The sequence below is a fragment of the Symsagittifera roscoffensis genome, chromosome 8, assembly GCF_963678635.1.
Source record: "Symsagittifera roscoffensis chromosome 8, txSymRosc1.1, whole genome shotgun sequence".
Classification (NCBI taxonomy): Eukaryota; Metazoa; Xenacoelomorpha; order Acoela; family Convolutidae; genus Symsagittifera; species Symsagittifera roscoffensis.
This window is the reverse complement of record NC_087069.1, coordinates 30,325,406-30,348,373: the sequence shown is the minus strand read 5'-3', so window position 1 is coordinate 30,348,373 and position 22,968 is coordinate 30,325,406. Positions and strand designations below refer to the sequence as shown.

General features: G+C 35.6%; 3 protein-coding genes across 3 annotated transcripts in view; 2 read left to right on the top strand and 1 right to left on the bottom strand.

Annotated features, from left to right (window-relative positions):
- Positions 1-805, top strand: part of LOC134853267 (dynein regulatory complex protein 9-like) — a 244,120-nt gene extending 243,315 nt beyond the window's left edge. The window contains exon 5 of the mRNA XM_063869242.1: positions 264-805. Within this exon, the coding sequence (XP_063725312.1) occupies positions 264-496 (233 nt within the window). The 3' untranslated portion in view covers positions 497-805. The remainder of the gene's footprint in view (positions 1-263) is intronic.
- LOC134853265 (tumor protein p63-regulated gene 1-like protein) overlaps positions 1-22,968 on the top strand; it is a 429,513-nt gene that overhangs the window by 344,638 nt on the left and 61,907 nt on the right. The window lies entirely within an intron of this gene.
- The window catches only part of LOC134853548 (tumor protein p63-regulated gene 1-like protein), a 454,277-nt gene that overhangs the window by 390,091 nt on the left and 41,218 nt on the right, over positions 1-22,968 (bottom strand). The gene's annotated exons all lie outside the window — the stretch shown is intronic.

The window sequence follows — 22,968 nt, the reverse complement described above, 5'->3', positions numbered from 1 at the left end:
TATTCATTGATCAGCGTTCTTTAAGCTCTGCCGATCCATCCTCTTGAGCTAGGACCAACTGTCGAGCTGTTCAGATCTTTACAGAGAACAGCTGCTCTGCCTCTGGTTAAGGCCTGGCATCAATTTTTTTTCATATTTTGTTCTCGGCTGCATGTAGCCTCACCTTCTAGCAACGAGAAATAAAAAAACTGATGAAAAAACTGGTTTATTGCGAAAAAAGCTCATCTTTTGTGCAAATGTAAGAAAACTTTGAGTTTTTGTAGGTCACTTGAAAAATGCTGAGTTAGAGCGTGAAATGATCAATGAGTTCAGCTCAGTTTACGAGTGCGAAATGGAACAGGCAAGGATGGAATCGGAGTTTAGAATGAAGACCAAATGGGCAGCAGTTAAACTTCAGTCGGCTTGGAGAGGAGTTATGGTTAGAAAAGCACTTGGGCCGTACAAATATCTGAAAAGGAAAAGAACTGGTCGACAGGGCAGCAAGAAGAAAAAGTAACCACTGAAAATTTATGAACAAAATTTGTCTAGAATTGAATTTGGCAAAACCAGTTGTCGAGTTTTTTTGTGACAGCACAGTTTCTTTTGTAATTTACCATTAACATTTGAGCTCTTGTTTTTTTGCCTTCTATTTCAATGGTTAAGCAGCTCAGAACATGTTACAGGAGGAGCAAATGTTTCAAATAGTCGCGTATCAAAATGGATCTTTTCTGAAACAACTTGCATTGAAAACTCTCCTGTCACAAAGTTTCGATGATCTTGTTTTGTTCGCTAATTCTTTTGGATAACATAAACTCATGAATGCAAATAAATCACAATTTAATTAATCCAATTAATTTCGAAGTTCAACCCGTTTGATTTTTTTTAAAAGGCTGTTCAAAGTTATATAAAAGCCCACTATCTGATGATGCAAATAAATTGCAATCACTTTCGAATGTATGAAATTCCTAATCGCCCTTTTTCTTCCAAATTGGTGAGACGAAGTTTTTGCAATTGGATTGATGTCTAGAAATTAACTGTGCTCCCTAAATAAAGCAGCATTCTCAATAAAACTTGGGCTATGAATCGATTATTAGCCATAAACAAGCTCGAAATTGTTTTTCTATTGAATACTTGATCCGAACCCCTTGTTTTGAGCAAAGATTTTGCAAAAGTGAATACTGCATTTGAAGGTCAAAACAAACTGTGAAGAAGCGTAGTGAAGACTCTCATATAGGTCGTGGTGATCTTTTAGTTTTTTTTTTTGCATGGAAAAGTCTTTAAAATGCTCTAATAACTACAGATGTGCATTCATACATAGTACTGCATTTAATAATGAATTTTTTGTGTTCAACTTTACCTATTGATCCAGTTTTCTTCCGTTGCGTTCCTGACTCTTTTCCAACTCGTTGACTATGTTTTGTTTCTTGATACTAAGGATATGGTCACCACAACGTCAGTAATGTCAAGTATCATTGTCCGAGAGATGATGGAAGTTGTTTGAGAGGCAACAGTTGATTCCAATGAAGCTTTATTCGTTCCTAAAGAGCATTATAAAAACTATGGTGTAGGGTGTTTTTTTCCGAAGGGTTCTGACTTCATCAAAATTGGGCCTAGGGAATTAAGCATTGTATCACATTTAAGCCTTTTTGATCGTGATATAGATTCCAGTATCTGAAGTTCAGCAACCGTCTTCAGATTTTTTGGGTGACATTGCTAAATTTCGGATCTAGATAATGTTTTTTTGAGCTTTCCTGTAAATTTAAAGAATTGAACCTTTTTTTAAATGGTGTTTTAGTTTCCATTGATATACCACCTGCCTCTGAAAATAATGATTTGTAGAATTATCAAAAAAGTAGCCTCAGTTTGAGTGACTGTTTTTCCTATTTTTATTCGTTACCCGATGAAGAGCTATGTATTTATTGTATATATGCAGCAAAGCAGAGGCAGAGGCAGAGGTTGAACTTACAGTTTATCTTTTATAAACTGTAAGTTCAATCAACCACCTGGCGCAGAGCTAACAAACCTGTTTATGAGACGGCAGAGGCTACGGTGCGAATCCAGCCGTGACCTTTTTTTCAAACTTAGAGATGTTTTGTGCTTTTTCGGACTATCGTCCGTCTGCTAATTTTTGTCTGCTTGATTCCCTGCGCGATTTCTTTTCAGCTTTCTTCTAAGTTACTAAACACTCAGTCTTAACACCAAAGCCCAGCAGTTCCCATCCAAAAGTTCTTCTCCAGTTTTTGACTTTTCTTTTCATTTGTTTTAATCACAGTCATTCACAGTTCAAGTGGTGCGAAGTTCAGCTTCACCTCTGTGTTGAATCTCGGAACAATGATGATACTATTGAAAAGTACTTGGTCTTTTTCTGGAAGCAGTCTCTAAGTTATTATAGTATCCTATTACCAATTCTTAAATCTTCTCGTTTCAGGGCGACGAACACAATATTTTTGACTGCCTTTATCAATGTCTGATGCAGTTTTCAATTTTTCAACTTTCATATTGTGAAGAGGAAATTTTACGAATTATGCGTCTAGTAGTAAAATATTTCGATCAGTTAGTCAATCTTAATTCAGTTTTGGAACCAGATCTAAACTAGTATTTATCATTGGTTATTATTATGATATTTTATCTCGATAAAATATTAAATACTAACCAACCATACTCCATCATTCTAACAACCCACTTATTTGTAAGTGTTGAAACTACTTGTAGTTTGAACACCAGAGCAATTTGAATTAAACTTAGAATACAGTTATTCTCATTCTGGAACTAACTCGCATTAGCCAGTATACTCTAGATCTATTGAGCCTAGCAGAAACTAGTTAAATACCCTGAGAATAGTAGATATAAGAGTAAGATTAGGATCGGTATTAGACTAAGAAGTTGCACGAATCTATCCGGCCGAAAATAAGATAGCGTGACGAGCAGACGGTGTACCCTATCCGAAATTATCTGGTGCGAACAAAAAGTTTCGAACAGACCTTAACTAACCTAGATTAGAAAATTAACCAAGACATTAGATTAGAATTAGACAAATACAACATTTAAAAAAATGTTAAGTGACAAAAATTTAGCAGAAATGTCTCCACGACTCAATAGATCAAAGCCAATTATCCGAACAATACGAGAACTACCCAGTATTGGAAGAAGACCTCGGAAAAGATACGACGTACGACTAGGAAGAAATCTAACATTCGATTTCTTGATTGTACGACAAAAACGAGATCAAACTTTTATATTTAGAATACTTCCAGCAGTAAATTCGAAATTTCATTTACTGAAATAATATTTGAAGAATTATCTTCAATAATCTTTCATGGCGCTAAACCTAATAATTGCACAATAACGACTGATAAAAACACCGTTGTCGTTTTTCTTAAATCAGCTGTAAATTAAATAACATCTTGAAAAATTATTTATTGAATATGAAAAAAAAAATTAGTTAGTATAAAGCATAATTGTTAGTAAATATAAATCATCCTTTCATCCCAGCATCATCAGCTAAAACATAACAGCAAATCTCAAAACATTAACATCATCAAAACTAAACACTTAACCTTTTCTTCATCTAAACCTTTACCTAAAAATTATCAAGGCTTATCCTTGTTTTCACTTAAACTAAATTCATTTAAAATAACAGATCGTCAAGGCTACCCTTGGATCTTTAAATTATTTTCACTTAAATTAAAATAAATTAGTTTATCTAAACATTCTGATCATCAAGGCTTTCCTTGGATCTTTAATTCCTTATATCTAAATTAAATTAAATTTCAATAATTTTATATCCTGATCATCAAGGCTTATCCTTGGATCAAATAGAACAATTTTGTTTCCCCCCTCACAATTAGTTAAGTGTCTAACGACCTCAAACGTCAATTCACTACACAACCCTTTCACAAGACTCTGGACTAATAGAAATTTTTCAATCACACTAACCATTCTAATTAGGATAAACAATGAAGAACTTCGGTTATTCATCCTTCACTTGACCCCCCCTCTTACTTGACCCAGGATAATACTTAAAATTAGTAAGTTTAAAACAATATCTAACGAACTACTTGTGTTCTAATTATACTTGAACCTTGTGGATCGATTTACTATTCTCCAACCCTTGAACACAATCACTACCCCTAAGTAAGGTTACGTAAGTTAACACCTTAAATTAGACTAGCCACGAGAAAGTAAAAATCATTCTTCGGAATCGATATACGCTTTTCTCTCCAACCCAACAATACGACCCAAGTTAAGCTAACCACAAAAAGTCGTAAGAACTAACAGCTTAAGACATTGGAAACCATTAACCCAAATATTGCATCCATCATCGTAAACCTTATGTCAAGAGACAATTTAGGAAACAAACAAACAATCATAATACACAATTGTTTAATTAACGACAAAAAATACGACCTCGTAATCACATCACACAGGCAGACAATAGGATACATAAGAACAAAAAGACAAACACTGAGAAAGAAAATTTTTAACAAACAAAAACAATTTATTAGGAAACGATTTTCAAAACGAAGAAACCCAAGTACTAAAAAACCGAATTTAAAACGTGACACAAATTAAATTACAAACACTCCGACAATAAGTGTCCGTAAATGTTAGACACCATTTTGAGCACAAAAAAAATAAAGTTTAAGACACAAATTGCACGAAAAACCCTCGAAAAACAGGCCAAAAATGGCACAATTTTTAATGAACTTTAGGTCAAATTTTTCAATTTTTTCACAAAATCGTGAAATCTTGTTTTGCGAGACGCAAGATCTAGCCTAAAAGACCCAGATTAATTAATCGAAGCAGACCCAAAAGATCAAGATGAGAAAAACTCGCGTCCCAACCCAAACCTCTGAAATCCACCAAAAAACAAGAAATTTGGACATATTTTTCCAATTTTTTCAAAACTAAGGCTAAAAATCAAAACTCTAAACATGTTGGGCCCTAGAGATGACTAATGGCTATGACTAGGAGAAAGAATTAGATGAATACATTTTAAATTGCGCTAGGGAGAAATTTTTTAAGAATTCAATATAACGAAAAACAAAAAAAATCAAAGTGAAAAAAAAATTGTATACTAACAGAGTTTGAGCGAAGCAGTACTTTGCGCCCCGATAAACACGCACGGCAACCTCCATCGAACATATGGACACCATTTTAGTATTATGCAAGGATTGCTTAATATGCCAATTAAACAAAAATACACAAGGTTATTGTCAACCCACTATAGAGTCAATATGTTATATTCTACCACTACATACCCACGATGAAGATTACTTTCATCATCCACAAACTTTAAAATTAGCTTCCGATACACACACTGAATGGATTTTGAACACAGACAAAACCACAACGAAATTTAGTAGAAAGTAACAAAAAAGTATTACAAAGACAAAATATGAATTCCCAAATAAATTCCCGATTTACCCCAGCTACAAATTTAAAAATCTGAACAAATTTTTTTAATTTGAAAAGGACCGTATCAAATAATTGATAAAGCCACTGATGTAACATACAAACTTGCAGACTTAAACAAAAAAAATCGTTCAACATCGAAACAATCTTTTACCTTATTACCCAAAAGAGTACGCACTTCGAGAACTTACTCAACTATACTCTTTTAAAGGACTTAAAGATATTCAAAATAGCTCAAAACAACATCAAAATTAAAGCACTGATATGTACCCCATCCGAAAACAATTAGATAAAAAGGACAAAGAACTTCCCAAACGAATATCAAAAAACATAGACAACAAAAAAATCACTCAAACAGAAAGAAAAAGTCAAAAATTAGAAGAAAAAATTATACCACAAGATCAAAAAGAAAAATCTCTAAATAGACAATCATCGCGACTTCATATTCAGCCACGAAAACATTACAAAACATTCATCCCACAATCTAAAATATTAAAGAAAGTTTAATTTCGAAAACCACTTTAAATTAATTAACATTTTCACCTCTTGAAGATATTTTCATGGACCGAACATTTTCTCAAATTTCACACTGAAAAGCATTTGAAAAAACTAGTTCAAATTTAACCAATCAGAAGCTTTTCCGAATCATCACCTCATTTTTAACAGAACTTCTCTAGCCGACAAATAACCACCCTCACTGATGTAACATACATATTTATAGATTCAGACAAAAAAGAAATTGTTCAACACCGAAACAAGCTTTTACCTTACTATCCGAAAGAGTACGCTCGTCGCGAGCTCACTCAATTATCCTCCTTTACAAGACTTAAAGTTGTTCACAATAACTCTGATTATAATCAAAATCAAAACACTTGAACGAAATATATTCAAAAACCATTAGAACAAAACAATAAAAAAGAACTTACCCAACAAACAGCTAAAAACTTAGATAACAAAACGATACCTCAAAAAGAAAGGAAAAATCGAAAATAATAAGAAAAAATTCTATCCACAAGATCAAAAAGAAAAATCTCAACATAGACAATGATCACGACTTCGAAATCAGCCACGAAAAGATTATAAAACATTCATTCTACAATCTAAAATATTAAAGAAAGTTGAATTTCAAAAACCACTTCAAAAATAATTAACATTTTTACCTCTCAACAAATCTTTTGAGAGACCCTTACTTTTCTCAAAAATCATGCTGAAACGCACTTGATCAAACTAGTTCAATGTCAACCAATCGGAACCTTTCCGAATCATTACCTCAATTTTGACATGACTTGTTTAGCCGACAAGTAATAACCTTCAAGGGTATCTTTATCTATAACTTCAAAACCTCCAGGTCACAAATGAGCAACCCGCTCAATATTGACAACTGAAATAATTAAAATCTCAATATTACAACCCTCCCCTATCAAGTAGAACAAAGATCAACAATATTGTCCCAACTTAGACCTCGAAATACCCTCAAGCAAAAACATTAAATTAGCCTAAAGAACAAAATCGACATGATCTTTTAGCCTAAAGTACAAATAATTCTCAAATACCCCCGATCATCCAATAAAAAAGAACTAGGAAGTCCCCTAATAGCCCTCCAAACTTCCCCTCACCAAAAATTGCTTAAACCCAACCTACTTGTCAAAAACCAATAAATAACCAGACCACACTCGAATTGTTTTGGCAACTTCTCCAAACTAAATACATCATTCGCTTACTAGCTAAGCTAATAACATCATCAGAAAAAATCCACGACATTTTCCCCATGGATTCTTCCCCGACGAATAAGGTAAGTACGAATTAAATAATTTATTCTAATAAACTCGAAACAAAACTAACCATTCTTAATAAATGTTTTCTTTTTTTCTTTAGTCTTCACAGGCACGATCATCAATCATCTACAAAGGAAAAACGAAACAAAGAACAGAAAACTTTTTTCTAGAATCATAAATTTAGATTAATCAATTACATTAAGTGAAGCAGTAAAATTTACCCCCAAAACAGCACTAAATTGATATATGAACTCTTTTCCCATATGCAGTAAATATTCTTAAAATAAAAATAAATTGATGATTTCAACCCCCCAAATAAAGCCCTAAATAAATAATTTCAAAGCAGTTAATTAATAAAAGTTGCCTATAAAATTAAAGCAATACTAACTTTTTCAAAGACGCTTCTTTGTAGTTCTAAATATTCACTTGCCCACAATTCTATCCACAATCGCACAGCTCGTCCACGAAGAATTGTTTACAAAAACGAATTTAACTTTTAACTTTCACTGATAATAACTCTAACCAAACTTTCCTATAACCCGGTTGGAAAGGAATTATATAATAAATCAAACTAACCAACGCAAGCTTACTATACACCACAAACCACAACCTAACAGCATGACTAAGAAAAGAAAACGCACGGTACCCAAACCGGATTAAAATAAGCTTACAACTGGATAAATTATTCTCTCAAAAATAACCGAAATAAACAAGGACGCTTTTGCGATAAAAACTAATACAAGATCATAACTAAAAACAGAATTAACAAAGACTTGTATATGTAAACAATACAATGCAGTATATACATTACATACAGCCCAAAGACGAGCATCAAGGAATTTGACAACCCAATTACACTCCAACTACGAAATGGCAAAATACACCCGATTTGCTGCCTACAGTCACTATACTCAACGGATTTAAAGTACGACTTGGCATCGCAGCAAAGGAAACCTATTGCAACAGAACAATGGTCATCTCGATGTTCAAGTATATGTACAGATCCAAGTCACCAGGCACTGCATCCAAAGTCGAACTACACGACACTCTCGAATGTGATTAGACCATTCCTATTCTCTAAAATCAACCAGATCAACACTCATCACAATCGATCAGAACCCATAACACGATCTCCCGAAACTACCGTGATACATCCAATCCAGAAAAAAGAGTATGCTCGCAACCTGTAATAAAAAATCACCATCATCCATCCTAAACTACAATAGGAACATTGAAAAACTAAAATTCTCTAAACCCCGGATAGGTGGAACCAGATCTAAACTAGTATTTATCATTGGTTATTATTATGACATTTTATCTCTATAGAATATTAAATACTAACAAATCATACTCCATCAAACTAACAACCCACTTATTTGTAAGTATTGAAACTACTTGTAGTTTCAACACCAGAGCAAATTGAAATAAACTTAAAATACAGTTGTTCTCATACTGGAACTAACTCGCATAAGCCAGTATACTCTAGATCTATTGAGCCTAGCAGAGACAGGTTAAACACCCTGAGACTAGTAGATATAAGAAGAAGATTAGGATCGGTATTAGACTAAGAAGTTGCACGAATCTATCCGGCCGAAAATAAGATAGCGTGACGAGCAGACGGTGTACCCTATCCGAAATTACTCTATTAGTTAGAGATCCATCCTAACTCAGTTTGGAGTCATTTCTTAGGTAAGTTATTTTACCAGCTACGCTACGCGTTACTAGAAAACTGGAAACTTTCGCGAAATAAACCAAATTAAACCAAATTCCTAAATTTCAAATCCACATAATTTGATAAAATTTATACCCGTTGTTTTATCTTTGTGGCAAAAAAATTATTTTAAAAAACAATAAAGTAAAACGGGTAAAAATTTTTCTCAAATGTGTTTTTACTGGTTCAGGTCCTATATTTAAAATCAAACTAGCGTGTTACGCACCTACAGTGCTTCGAATTTTTGACATATCATGAAAACCTGCACACATTGGAAACATCTGCAGGCTTTTAGTGTAATCTGACAGCACCCAATTACATGGCTGCTAATTTAAAGTGTTTTTTGAAGTTTACGTGATTTTTAATTTTTTTTGTGACACGTAGTATATGCAGAAGAATATTGTACCATGGGCTAGTGGCGAAGCTAAAACTTTCTCCTTGTGTTAGGTCGACTAAATTTTGGTTTTCTGATTTTGGAAAATTGTGTATTTTCTGCATGCGCTCCCCTTCTAAATTGTTATATATTGGCTCCAAAAACGCCTTCAGAAAAAGTTTAGTGTCCTTCAGCCAATATTGGATGTCCTAAAATATTTTACCGAAGTACTTATATTACCTTATATTAGCTAAAAAATTACCAATAAAAGGGCTTATAGATATTTGTGCTAAGCCGGGCGACAATTTGTAGCCGGCGACAGTTTTACCAAATTTCCAAATCTTGAAAAAAAAACAAAAAAATGTATTTCTCCAGCATATAATTACATCGTATATCAAACAATACAATACAAAAATGTTCATCAATTCAACAAAATCAATTTATGTTAAGCTTATAAAAAAATCCTGGAGAGCTTTCATTAGCGTTTATTTCTGCAGCGCTAAATTTAAATGAAATCTTGGGATCGTTTTCGAACTATTCGAGTGAAAAATTCAGTTTTTGTTTTCAACTGTTTCCACCCATGCGGGGTTTAAAGAGTTTTTAGTTTTTAATTGTTTAATGTGGTGAAGGATGAGCGATGTTATACTCTCCTTGAGGTTGCGAGCATTGGTTTCCTGGAGAAGGAAGAAGTGTTGCTGATTGTGTCTGACGAGTGAATTTCGTCATATTCTTATTCCTAAGTGGATCTCGTTGATCGTGGTAGTCCTGTGGATTGTGTCAAGACTTCTGATCGGTTGCATTGAAGTATCAATTTCATTAAGTTAGAAGCGAGGCTCGGTGTAGCATGAAGTTTGACTTGTTCGCGTGAAGTACCAAGTGACTAGGATTCGTACGGGTACTCAACATCGAGATGGCCATTGGTCTGGTTCAATGGGTTTCCTTTGCGGCGATGATGAGTCGTACTTTAAATCCTTGAGGGTAGTGACTGTAGGGAGCAAATCGAGTATGTTTGCCATTCCGTAGTTGGAGTGTGATTGGGTTGTCAACTTCTCTGCTGCTCGTCTTTGGGTTTTATGAAATCTAAAAATACTGCATTTTATTATTTACGTATATAATTTTCTTTGTTAATTTAGTTTTTAATCAAGTTTTTTTATTAATGGTTATCGCAAAAGCGTTTTTATATTAGTTCGGTTATTTTAAGAGTGACTCACACTTGAGCAACTCCTGTCAAAAATAGAGTGTGGGACATAAAGCGTGGATGTAGCACGGTGGGTTGGTCCGGCTATTGAGCATGCTCAGGACGTCCCTCTGGTGGGTTAGGCCACGAGTAATGTATAATTTTATGGTCTCTTTGTGCAGAGTTCCTTTTTGTGTTCAACCTTTTGTTCCTTTTTTATTACTTGTTTTTTCCTTTTTTGTTTTGGTTTTGTCCTTTTCTCAAAGATAAAATATTTGGTTTGGGTTTGTCTTTCGACTTTTTTGTGTTTTTTTTGTTCGTGTTATTACTTGAAAGTGGGATCCAAAAGAATAATTAATCCAGTTTTAAGCTGGTGTTGATGTGGTTTGAGTACCGTGGGTTTTTTTCTTAATCATGATACTAGATTGTGGTTTGTGACGTTAGTAAGCTGCGTTGGTTAGTTTAGTTTACTATATAATTTTTTTTCAACCGGGTTAAAGGTAAGTTTGAAACGTGTGAAAACTGCTTAGAGTTGTTATTAATTAAAGTTTAACTAGAATTCATTGTTTTAAACAACCCTTCGTGGGCCAGCTGTGCGATTGTGGAAAGAATTGTGGGCGAGTGAATGATTTTAAATCAAAAAGAAGCGTCTTTTTAAACAGCTAGTACTACTTTGAGTTTATCTTCAATTTTTCAACAATTTACTATATTAAAATATCAATTTTACGGCTTTTGGGGAGTTGAATTTACAAATTTACTGCTTGTTAAAAATTATTTTACTGCAAGGAGGGATTTTTATCAAACTACTGCTGCTTGGGGTTGATTTTTACTGCTTTGTTTTAAATATATTTGCCATCTGTTAATATGAATTTCAAATTTCTAAAAGAAATTTTCAAATTATATTTTTTTTCTTTGTTTTAGATAATTTGTTCGATGAAGAATAAAGAAAAAGTGAAACCTTTACAAAGAATGGCTAGTTTTTGTTTTAATTTATTAGTATAAATTGTTCGATTCATACCTACCTAATCATCAGCAAAAAATCCATGGTGAAAAACGTCTTGGATAATAGCTGATGGTGTTAGAGGTTTAGCTAATAAGCGAGTGATGTATTTAGTTTGAAAAAGTGGCCCAAGTAATTCGAGTGCCTTAATGATCTTGTGCACTTCAGTGCTGGGTGACAATTCATACGGTGTGTTTTGAATGAGTTTATAAAGTTTGTGATTCAGTTATTGTTAAAAATTTCTTCTAGGATAGGGAGTTCGATGGATTGTATATATTCGGGTGAGACAATTAGTGGGCGGGATTCATCAACGCTGAAGGTTTTGGCAGAGTATATACATTCGTCTGATGGTATCGTAATTCAGATGATTCCTTGCATGTTAGTATCTTAGATCCAATATGTGAAGTTTAGAAAGAATGGTGAAGTGTATTTGGAGTTATTAAGTTGAAAGCAGTGATGTTCCTTTCGTGATGGTGTGTTAGTCGTATTGTGGTGTTGGATAAATTTATAGTAAGTGTATGTATGTGTTTGTTTAGTGCGTAACATGATGTCGTCTGAACAGTGCAATACACGTTCTTTTGGTGTTAGGGAAAAAAAAGGTGAATGAGAAACGATTGAATTTGTTAAAGTATGAGTCGTAGGCTTGTGTATCGCGAAGTGCTGCTGAAATGACGTGGTCGCAAACTTTTTCTTGCTAGTGATATGAGGTCAATGATGTGGGAAAAATAGTCAATTATGAACCATGCTAAGATTTTTTGTAGGTCTTGTTTAAAATTTTGTGATACATCCTTATTGGTGAAAGTTTCACGTATTGTATTTGAAAGTTTTGATATTTATTTCCTGTCTTACAGTTGTGTGTGGAGATGTTTGAATTGGTGAATCGCCTTGTGGTTCTTGCAATTCTAGTTGAGATAGATAGCTATAAATAATTGAGAATACATCGTTTGTGAATATCAAATTTGCTCTTTGTGAGTTTTGGTGTTGTATATTCTTTATGTACTGTACAAAAACTTTTGAGAATTCTGTATCTATATCGTCTGTTTTTACTTGATATTTTTTGTGATTTGGGTTGGGTGAAGTTATTTCGATTCTGAATATTCCATAAAATGATGTGATTTTGAATATATCCTTGAGATAGTGTTCAAAGACTTGCCGTTTTATTCTTACTTCGGGAATTTCTTGCGTACATGGGCTATTTCTTTTTTCGCATAAATTTACAATTAAGTTGTGGCAAAATTGTACTTGTCCTCAGGCGGGATCAGCTTGTGGATATTTGATAAATGGGAGTATTGAACTTTCTTCGAAGTTTTCGTTATATTCAATTATGTTTGTATCGTAAAACTGTTAGCGTGTAGCTTTCTATATGTCTTATTGGTTAATTTTTATTATATAGACGTATTGTTTGTTTATGAAAGTTTTTTTTTTATTTTGCGTTTTCCTATTATTGATGCTGGTGATGTGGCTTCTGAGTCGGTAAAATTTATTTGATTGTCAACTTGGTGATTTTTTTTTATTTATTCTTTCAAATCGTGGAGTTCTTGTATGTTGGTTGTTTCTGATTCTGAGACTGCGTTTCTTCGTTTTGAAAATCTTTTTCTGATAATTTATTTATTTATGGTTTTTTTCTTTGTGTTTGTCTTTTTGACCTTATATAACCTATTGTCTATCTATGTGGTGTGATTAAAAGATCAAATCTTTCGTTGTTAATTACACAATTATGTAATACAATTTTTCGTTTATTACCTAGATTATCTCTCGACATAAGGTTTAGGATGATGGATGCAATATTCAGATTAGAAATTTTTATTTCTTAAACTGTTAGTTCGTACGCGTTTCTTTTGGTTATCCTAACTTGGGGCTTACGTTGTCGAGAGTTGACGGGTTAGGAGAGAAAAGTGTATCGATTCGTGAGAAGGATTCTTACTTTCTCGTCACTAGGTTCTAGTTTAAGATAGAATTACCTAATCTTACTTAGAGGTTGTGATTTGTGATCAAGGGTTTGAGAATAGTAAATCAATCCACAAGGTTCAGGTATAATTAGAACGCAAGTAGATCGTTGGATACTATTTTCTTACTTGCTAATTCTAAGTGTTTTAGTCTGGGTCAATTAAGAGGATGAGCTCAAGTGAAGGATGAGTGACCGAAGTTAAAATGGTTAGTTCTTTGAAAATTTTCTATTAATCCTGGGTCGTTGATAAAAGTTGAATAGTGAATCGACGTTTGAGGTCGTTAGACACTGAATACATGTGGGAGGTGGAGAACAAAAGTATTCTTTTTGATCCAAGGAAAGCCTTGTTGGTCAGATTTTAAAGAGATTTAATTTAATTTACTTAAAAGATCCAAGGGAAGCCTTGAAGATCTGAAATTAAAGAGATTTATTTTAATTTACGTTAAAGATCCCAAGAAAAACTTGATGATTTGTTATTTAAATTAAGCTAGTGTAATGAAAAAACAAGGATAAGCCATGATAATTTTAGAGATAAGGGTTTAAGTGGAAACGGGTGAAAATTAGATGATGTTAGTTTTTGAAGTTTGCTGTTATGTTTTAAGTGATGAAGCTGGGATGAACAAAAAATTTATTTATAAAAAAACGAACATTTATGCTTTATACTAACTACCTCCTTGAATTTTTGTATTCAATAAATATTTTTATCGAAATATTTTTATTTACTTCAGATTTTGGAGGAGAACGACTTGTGTTATTTTTGTTAGTCGTTATTGTATAATTAGTAGGTTCAGCATCATTCAAATTAATGAAATAAATTTTCAAATTTTATGTCACTAACTGAAAATTTAAATTTACTGCTGAAAGGATTCTAAATACTTATGTTTGGTCCGGTTTCCGTTGTACGATCGTGAAGCTAATCGGCCGATTTCTTCCTAATCGTATGTCGTGCCTTGTCCGGGGTCTTCTCGCAATACCTGGTGTTTCTCGTATTGTTTGGAAAATTGGCGGAGATCTATGAGTCGTAGAAACATTTCTACTAAATTGTCTATGTCATGTAACATTTTTGCAATTTTGCAATTATCTAATTCTAATCTATTTTTTCTAAAGGTAAGTTGGTTTTTAAGGTCTTGTTCGAGACTTTTGGTCGCATCAGATGAGTTATGTCCGTTTGGCTATACTCATAGAGTAATTTCGGATAGAGTACACCGTCTACTCGTCACGCTATCTTATTTTCGGCCGAATAGATTTGTGCAACTTCTTAATCTAACAGAGATCTTAATCTTACTCTTATATCTCCTAGTCTCACTAGATCTAGTGTATACTGGTTTATGCTAGTCTGTTTCTCGAAAGGAGAACAACTGTATTCTAAGTTTAATTCAAATTGCTCTGGTGCTGAAACTACAAGTAGTTTCAGCACTTACGAATAAGTGTGTTTGATAGGGATGGAATATGATTGGTTAGTTAGGAATATTTTATCGAAATAGAGTATCATATTTATAACCAATTATAAGTTCTAGTTTAGAACTGGTTTCATTATATTTATATTTATAATGGCTGTTAAGCGTCATCACAAAATTGTAGAAATGCATAATCAAATACTGTTAGGTAAGTAAGTGGTGGTGGCTCTTCGCGTACAAGTGTAGAGAGCCTGGAGGAGTGGTACAGGGGTCTTACTTATCTTATACCGGACTGTTTATTCACTATCACTCCTTCAAAAACAACCTAACAGTTAGTCCGAATGAATCTCGTATTATTTTAAAAGCAATACTGCATAAAAAAATTCTATAATACAGGCGATGCACCACTTGCAAGATAACGGAACTAAAATGAAAGGATAGCCACTAAGTTGAAAGAAAAGTTTTTAAAAAACTACAAAAACTTCAAAGTTTTGTCTGGGACGATGCTAAATTTGAGGAAAACACATCAAAAAACTACAGCTTCGAAATTAATTAAGAATTCAGAAACATATATGGAGTGAAAACCATGCCGATAAAAGTTGAGCCATAAGCAAAACTGAGCCTTAAAATATTTTAATTCGATTTTTTTTTGCTTCGAAAACACGCAGTAGGATAAGTCTAATGTTCAAAAGTCTAAGTGTAAACCTTCAAATTAGGTCACTGGGCTAAAACAGAAGCTAAAACAATCGAGCCCACTGAGCGAAAACATAGAGTTTTTCATTAGGTCACTGAACTGAAACATTCACCAAAACTATGAAGGCCTAATAGGTCTTCAAATATTACGAGCCAAACTGTGCACTGAATAGGCGCGCAAAATTTTGTAGGGAGCGTCCTTTTGCCTCGTAATGAATGAGAAAACTAAGGAAGTCAGAAATTCAGAGTAAATTTTACAAGAAGATTTAGTAAAGCTACAATTTACAATAAATCAGAAGCACTTTCAATTACAAAAAATGCGTACATCAAAGAAAAACAACCTGATAAGGCTACTAAGCACGCAAACAATGGACAGACGGTTTTTTGGAACGAAAAGTTTCCCGTTCAAAAGATTCTGGCCAGCACCTGTTTTCTTGCTCCTTCTAGCCCTAGTGTGGTCGAAAAGAGAAGCTAATCCATTTGAACTTAAACTCAACTAAGCTATCAAATGATTCATATGGTCTTTATAAAAACAAATTTATCACCTAAGAAAAAATATATATACCGATTTGATAACGCTTGCTATTGGCATGCAAAAAAAAACAAGTTGAAAGAACTTAGTAATCTAGATCTACCAAAAAAGAACATACCTTTGCTTATGACCTAACTCATAAAATATCATCAAAGTCATCAAAAATATAAATTGTTTGAAAATCATGTCAATTATGTTAACTGAATGTTGAATCAGCAACAGAAAAAAACTACGAAGCGGCGATGAAGAAGAAAAAACTTAACCAGACCTTTTTGAGCTGAAAATGAATGTTTTTATAGAAAACTTAAAAATAACGTTGAAATTAGGTCCACTTCTCGGAAACTTAATTGCACAAGATATTTTTTCTTTTATTGAAGACGCAATATGAAACCTTTAAGCTGATATAAGCCGAAAGTTTTTAAGCCGTCTGAAAAAAAAACGAAGCTATAACAAATCGAAATTGATTCATTTCAACCAAAATAAAAAAAAGTTGATTGGAATGGTTTGGTTAAAACTATGCACAAAATAAGTTTTTTAAGTTTTTTAGTTGATGAAATGATGTTGCTGAGCAAATAGTAGATTAAGAACAAGTTTGAACTATGGTTACATATAATACAAGAACAGATGCACGAGCTGCCTAAGCTACCGTACCGCCGACCGACTATATACAGTCTTGCCATTCGGCGCAGTTTCGAAACCCCCCCCCCCCCACCAAAACCCTTTCTGTTTATTCAGTAAAATTTAGCTATTTAAACTAGTTCATAAAACGCCCCTGACCTACCTTGATTGACAGGTTTTCAACTGTCACTGAAACCATGTTTTGCCAAAGTGTGAACGCACTCTCACGCTTAAATTTGGTGCTGTTTCAACTTGTCTGAATTGACAATTTTGTTTATAGAAAAAACAGTTTGCATAGATATTTCACTTTTGTCAGCACTTTATGGTGCCGCGATCTGGGAGCTGATTCAAATCAAGAACGACTCGGGAACACATCAATTGTAACATTCGCCCGGAAGTACATATCGACGGAAAATAAAGCTAAGCTATAAAACGACTGGCCAGCGTCTAAACTAAGCTCTACATGCTTTTCACCGTCTCTACCAAAGCCAGTTCTTTTGGTGGTCTTTCTAACACCGGGTCGACAAAAACGTTACTGCTTTCGGCTTCGGTCAAAACACTCAGATTAACTTAATTACATGCAGAAATAGTGAGCTCATGGCTGGGTCTCAGTACCCCAGACCACGAGGTCACTCCTAAAAACAGGGCTACTACTACTTATTATATTACTATTGTTTTTGTTCAGGAAATAAAAATTATCATCTTCATCGAAGATGGATCAAACCTTTCCCCCAACTCCTAGCTTCTCATCCTTGCAAAATGAATTCAAATTCTAATTAAATTCAATTCAAGACATAATCGGGAAGCTAACAACTTATATAAAAGAGTTTCAGTTCAACTCCCGAGACCCCCTTCACCGTTGTTGTGAACGGCCTTGCAACTATTGTAGGGACACAATAGTTGCAACTCGGAGCGGTCTCTGCTATTCTGCAATTCGTTGTCGTTTTTCAATCACAATTCTCGTAGTTATCGCTATCGCAACTACTGCTGTTCTGATTTTATTCTTGTTTTCTTCCAAAATGGCCGTTTTTGACGCTTCTCAGGATTATTACGTCATCACTTCGAATTTTTAAGATTTCAAAATACCAGAATATCTTGACCTTCACCGTTTTACTAATCGCCCCAATAACGTTGTTAATCTCTAAAAACCGTCAATTCGGAAGGTTAGCTGCTAAAATTTCGAATCCATCCAATCTGCAGTTTTGTCCATTCTGGTCGAATGTCACAAATCGGATGCAGTAACGGAAGCGGTTTGTAGATTGAAAGCATTTCAGACAATTGCGAAACTCCCTGGGAACGTTTCGAGACAGTTGAGATACCCGCAGGGAACGGAGGCATTACAGACAGGCAGTTAGTGCCCTCAGCGGGATATACATAGGTCTTTTTTTAAGGGTGTCGAGAGTGGTATGCGAAACGGACACCTGTTCAGATGTTGAGTTCGACTTTGATAAGCCGCACCAGAAGGAACTGTGTGGATTTAAGAAGCTTGTTGACAGACAGACTCCGGATGAAGTGCCCGTCTGGGGACGGTAGCGAGCAAAAAACAGCTGTAAAACTGTAACACGGACCCCCCTTCCCACTTTGGTTTCCACTATCATAGTTTTGCACTTGTCAATTTTGCATAAATTCTCCAAAATCCATGTGCTACACTTTTCCTGCGCTAGTTTCTCATGACATTTTAAAAAGTTAAAAATAGCAAAATGGCAGAAAACGGCAACAGTTACTAGACAGTTTTTTCAATCAAAAATCTTGATATAAAAAGCAAGTGACTCAAATTTATCTGGAGATTTTGGGCCAAAATTGTGGACCCTAATAATAAAGAGAGTGTTATAGTTTTTTGTGACATTTTGAGCCAAGACTTTGGACCCAATTTGATCGAACCTGGTAAAGATCCCGCTATCCGAAAATTGCAAAAACTGAAGAAAGGTCAAATATGGACTCTTCAACAAAACGTATCGCCCTCAACCGTAACGGTTGAAAATTTCAGTTTATTTTTTATCAATTCAAAAAAAAACCAGTCGTTTAAATAAGTTTGCCCTCCAGCGACCTGAGGTTTACTCCGAATGGTTAAAAGAACTTTGATTTACTTTCTACGACGCCCCCTTAATCTACCCAAAAACCTTCGTAATGTAAATCAGTCGTGCCCAATTTTTTCGTATAAAAGCTTTAATGGTTTTCGTTGTTGGTGCAATCTCGTTGCATCACCCTCTACAAAACCTAACCGCGTCACTTTTTAATCAACTTGTTGATAATTACTTAGTCATACCCGGTCTAAGTTTTAACGTTAACGCCGTTCACCCCCGTAAAACTGTAAAACACGACTTTGAGTCCTTTTTATTACCATCAATTGAATATCGCGATTTGGCACGACATGATAAGTTATTCAGTTGGCAGGCATCACAGCAGTAGCTTCAATCCTTTGTCCCTAAAAAGTTCAAGTTATCTGACCATCAGTAAAGTTAGTCGATCATTTGATATTGAAACGTAAAGCTAAGGATAAGCGTCTGCGCAAACAGTACTTGGCATTACACCAGCCCGATAAATTATAGATCAAAATTTTCCGGATCATTCGCAGATACGGCGAAAACCTCCCAACACTTGTTGCTGAGACTAAGATGAAAATAGATCAAATAAGAAGTAACCTGCGCTCTTTAAGCAACCCACTCTCAGCTCAGTAAAATTTCAGGAGCACCTGGCCGAGGTATACAGATCTTTAGCGCAGAAGCTTGGCCTTGCAGTGGTGGTATAATTTGTTGCATTTATGTTACAGTGCTCCTTTTTGGTTAATCTTTTGTATTGAGTTAAGGTTTGATACGTCCCTCTCTTCAATTGTAGAAGCACATCGTAACAATTTATCACAATGAATTAGGACTTAGGCCATAAAGTCCAAAAGCTTCTTGAGTCTCGGCGTAATTTGGAAATTGAACTCCTCATTGTTCATAAATACAAACAAGTAGCCATAGAAAACCACAAACTAATGGGGATTGTTGAGAATTGCATCAAAATTGCTAATATTTTCAAAAAGGATGAGGTAAGTCAAATAGCGGAAAAAGCTACCAATAGAGTTAAGATTTGCGAGATAATGGAGAAGTGGCTTGAGCTGGTGACAAAGAGATACGATGATGTAATTTAGAAAGCTAGGAACTATGAAGGGTCCGAAAAAGAAGTAAGGTCCGTTTCATCGCGTTCGCGGGAAGTGGCTTTCACAAACGGTTTGGAAAATTTTTGTAGTTCACATTGGGTTAGAGTCCCAGGTCAGAGTAAAACAGTCTGAATGACTTCCAGTCAACGGAAAGAAGAGTTGAACTAAAGTAAACTTGAAATAAAGCAAAGGTTGGAAGAAGTACAAATGCGCGAAGAGAATAGAAAAAAGAATGTTGAAGCCAAAGTAGCGGAGCTGATTTGGAGGAAGACTCCGAATATGTTGACATGTTTGCTAGATTCGTAAGCTCTCACAGGGAAACAGCAGATAAACGCACATAAAATTTGGGTGGATAATGATCCAAATTTGAATCCACTAGTGACCGTAACCGAACCGACCAAATACGGTTCCCTATAACGCCCCTGTGAATGTCGTTCTTTTGTGTATCGCCCGATTAGGTGATTTATCTTCTACGATGATGCATGGGGCTGAAGTATCTCCCATGATTCCTAAACCTCTCGCGCAGGTTGCTGCCGGCACTATTACTCAGCAAAATATCGGCGAAGATGAGTCGAACATAAATCGAGATGTAACATCAGCACACCGGTATTCAGATGCTAATCAGTGGGCTCATGCTGAGCCTGCCACATTTGTTAGTTTTGAAAATGTTCTATCACCTTCGTATTTAAATTTACCTCCTCCTTCTGCAGTTTTTTCTGCAGTAGCCCCTGTCGTTCGTCCCATCCACTTTAGTCAGTTTTATAACCGGAACTTTGCATCGTGTTTACCTGCAAGTGCAACACCGACTCCCGTTGTTTGAAACCCATCACTCATCGCACATATTTGAAGCAGAAACGAGTTTTGCCCCTTCCTACCATAGCGGTGGAGCAATTTACTAGTTCACTCCGCCACCAGAGCAAGTACCTTTGCAATCACCAATTGCGTCGGATAATCTTTGCTCGTCCGTTCATCAGCATTGTTTTTGGAATCCGGCCGCTGCATGCGTACACCAACCTTTCCCGAATTATGTCAATCCGCCATCGCAATCGATATCCGATCCGAGACTTTGCTGAAGTCTTGGCATCGAACAGGAAGGATACTTTACCCGAATAGAAACTTTCCAAGTATGATGGTAAGCCGTTGGAACGGCATGAATGGATAGGTCAGTTTCGGAGTGCGGTTGATTCGCAATCGATTCTATTGGATGACCTCAAGCTGACGTACCTTAAGACACTGGTAACTGGGAAAGCTAAAACGGCAATACCGGACTTCGCGTTTTTAGGTTGAATGTACAGGGATGCTCGCTCAAGGGTCGTTGAACAACAGTTTGGGCAACCTCAAACCGTCTTGAACATCCACTCGAAAAACTCGAAACACTCGACGCGTTTTGTCAGTGAAAAAAAGCACAATTCAGAAAGCATAAGTCATTTTGCTTGTGTTATTTTAAATCTCGTTGGTATGTTTCGATCGTTGTCATACGAGGATAATCTGAAAGGATCCGCCATCTTAAATCAAGCTCTATGTAAGTGTCCTCCAAATATGAAGGAGTCTTGGTCATCCTACACAGTCGAGCGTAATTGGTTTTGCCCTAATCTCCTTGATTTCAACGAGTGGTTGAAAGAAAAGATCGAAAAGCAAGAAACTATGAAAAAATTTCTTGGATCGCGTTTTTTGCATCTAATGCTCAGCCAAACGAGGTGTTGGATATCCTGCCTGCCCGCAGTGCGCTGGAAAACATCCGTTATGGGGATGTAAGGTCTTCAGGGAAAAGAACCTAACACAAAGGGCAAAATTTTCCGCGGAAAAATAACTCTGTTTCTCCTGTCTCCAAGCGGGCCGCTTGTTCCGTAAGTGCCCGAAGGCTAGGAAGTGCATTAAGCCTGAGTGCGAAATCATGCACAATGTCCTTTTGCATGGTGCAAGCTGCATTTTTCCTCTTGGAAAGGAAAAAATATGTCTTCTACCGGAAAAGCTTCGGTGGATAAATCAACGTCGTCTTGTTCCGCATCAGTGCAGGACGTTAAAGGTCTTCTTCAGGTTATTGAGTTAAGTGTTTCCTCTAAATCAAAAATCGAAATCGCCCTTGTTTTGTGTGACTCCGCGATCAAGCTTCCTGGTTTTCCGCAAGCTCGGCCCGAGATCTGAAATTTTCAGTAAGAAAACTTGATTTGACCCTGCATCTTTTGACCCTTTCAATTCAACGCATATCATTTCGACCGATTTAGTCGAGGACACACTATCCGCTGACATAAAAAACTACGATTAGACCTGCAATGTAGATACTTACCTAAAGGATGATATCAATGTTGGGTCTCAAGAGGTTAATGTTTGACCCTTTTAATTCAACGGATATCATTTCGACCGATTTAGTCGAGAGACACACTATCCGCTGACATGAAAAACACCGATTATACCTGCAATATAGATGCTTACCTAAAGGATGATATCAATGTTGGGTCTCAAGAGGTTAATGTTCCGGCCCTCCAAGAATAGTACCCATACAGGGAACCAAAAAAGCCAGTTCGGTATAGTTATTCGTACATCCAAATGGTTATTGGTCAGGACTTCTATCACCACATACTTTCGCTCGATTATATTCATGATGCAGATAGGAAAACTCCCATGGCTATTTGTCTACCAGTAGGATTCGTTTTGAGTGGCCCACTCCCTTCACCGTCTGGGTTAAAGCCAACATCTTTCAAGTGCAATGCTGAAAACGTGGAATTTGTTAGCCAAGGTAAAAGGTCGTATGAGTTAGAAATTTATGGCACATACAAGCAAGCTGATGCTCGTTCTGCAGCTGACCAGCGAGCTCATAACCTTCTTGAATCAACAAAGTACCATGATGGTGGACGGTATTGGGTAGGAATGTTATGGGCCTATGATAGCAGTTTTTTACCGAACAACTGCTACTCAGCGCTGGCGCAGTTCGAGACGCTTGAATAACGGCTCGATAAAAATAGTGGTTTAAACTGTGAATACACTGAGACAGTAAATGGGGACCTCAATAAAGGCTGTGTCATTCCGTTTGAACTGCACGATCCGGTCCTCAACCCAAACAAGGTAGGTAAGGTTCGTCGTGTTTTGAAAGGCGCAAAAAAACTTTCACGGCTTTTCTTTACACAAATCTTTGCTCGTTGGGCCTGATTTATTGCAAAACTTGTTACACGTGTTAATGCGCTTCCGCCAACATCAATTTGCCGTCTCC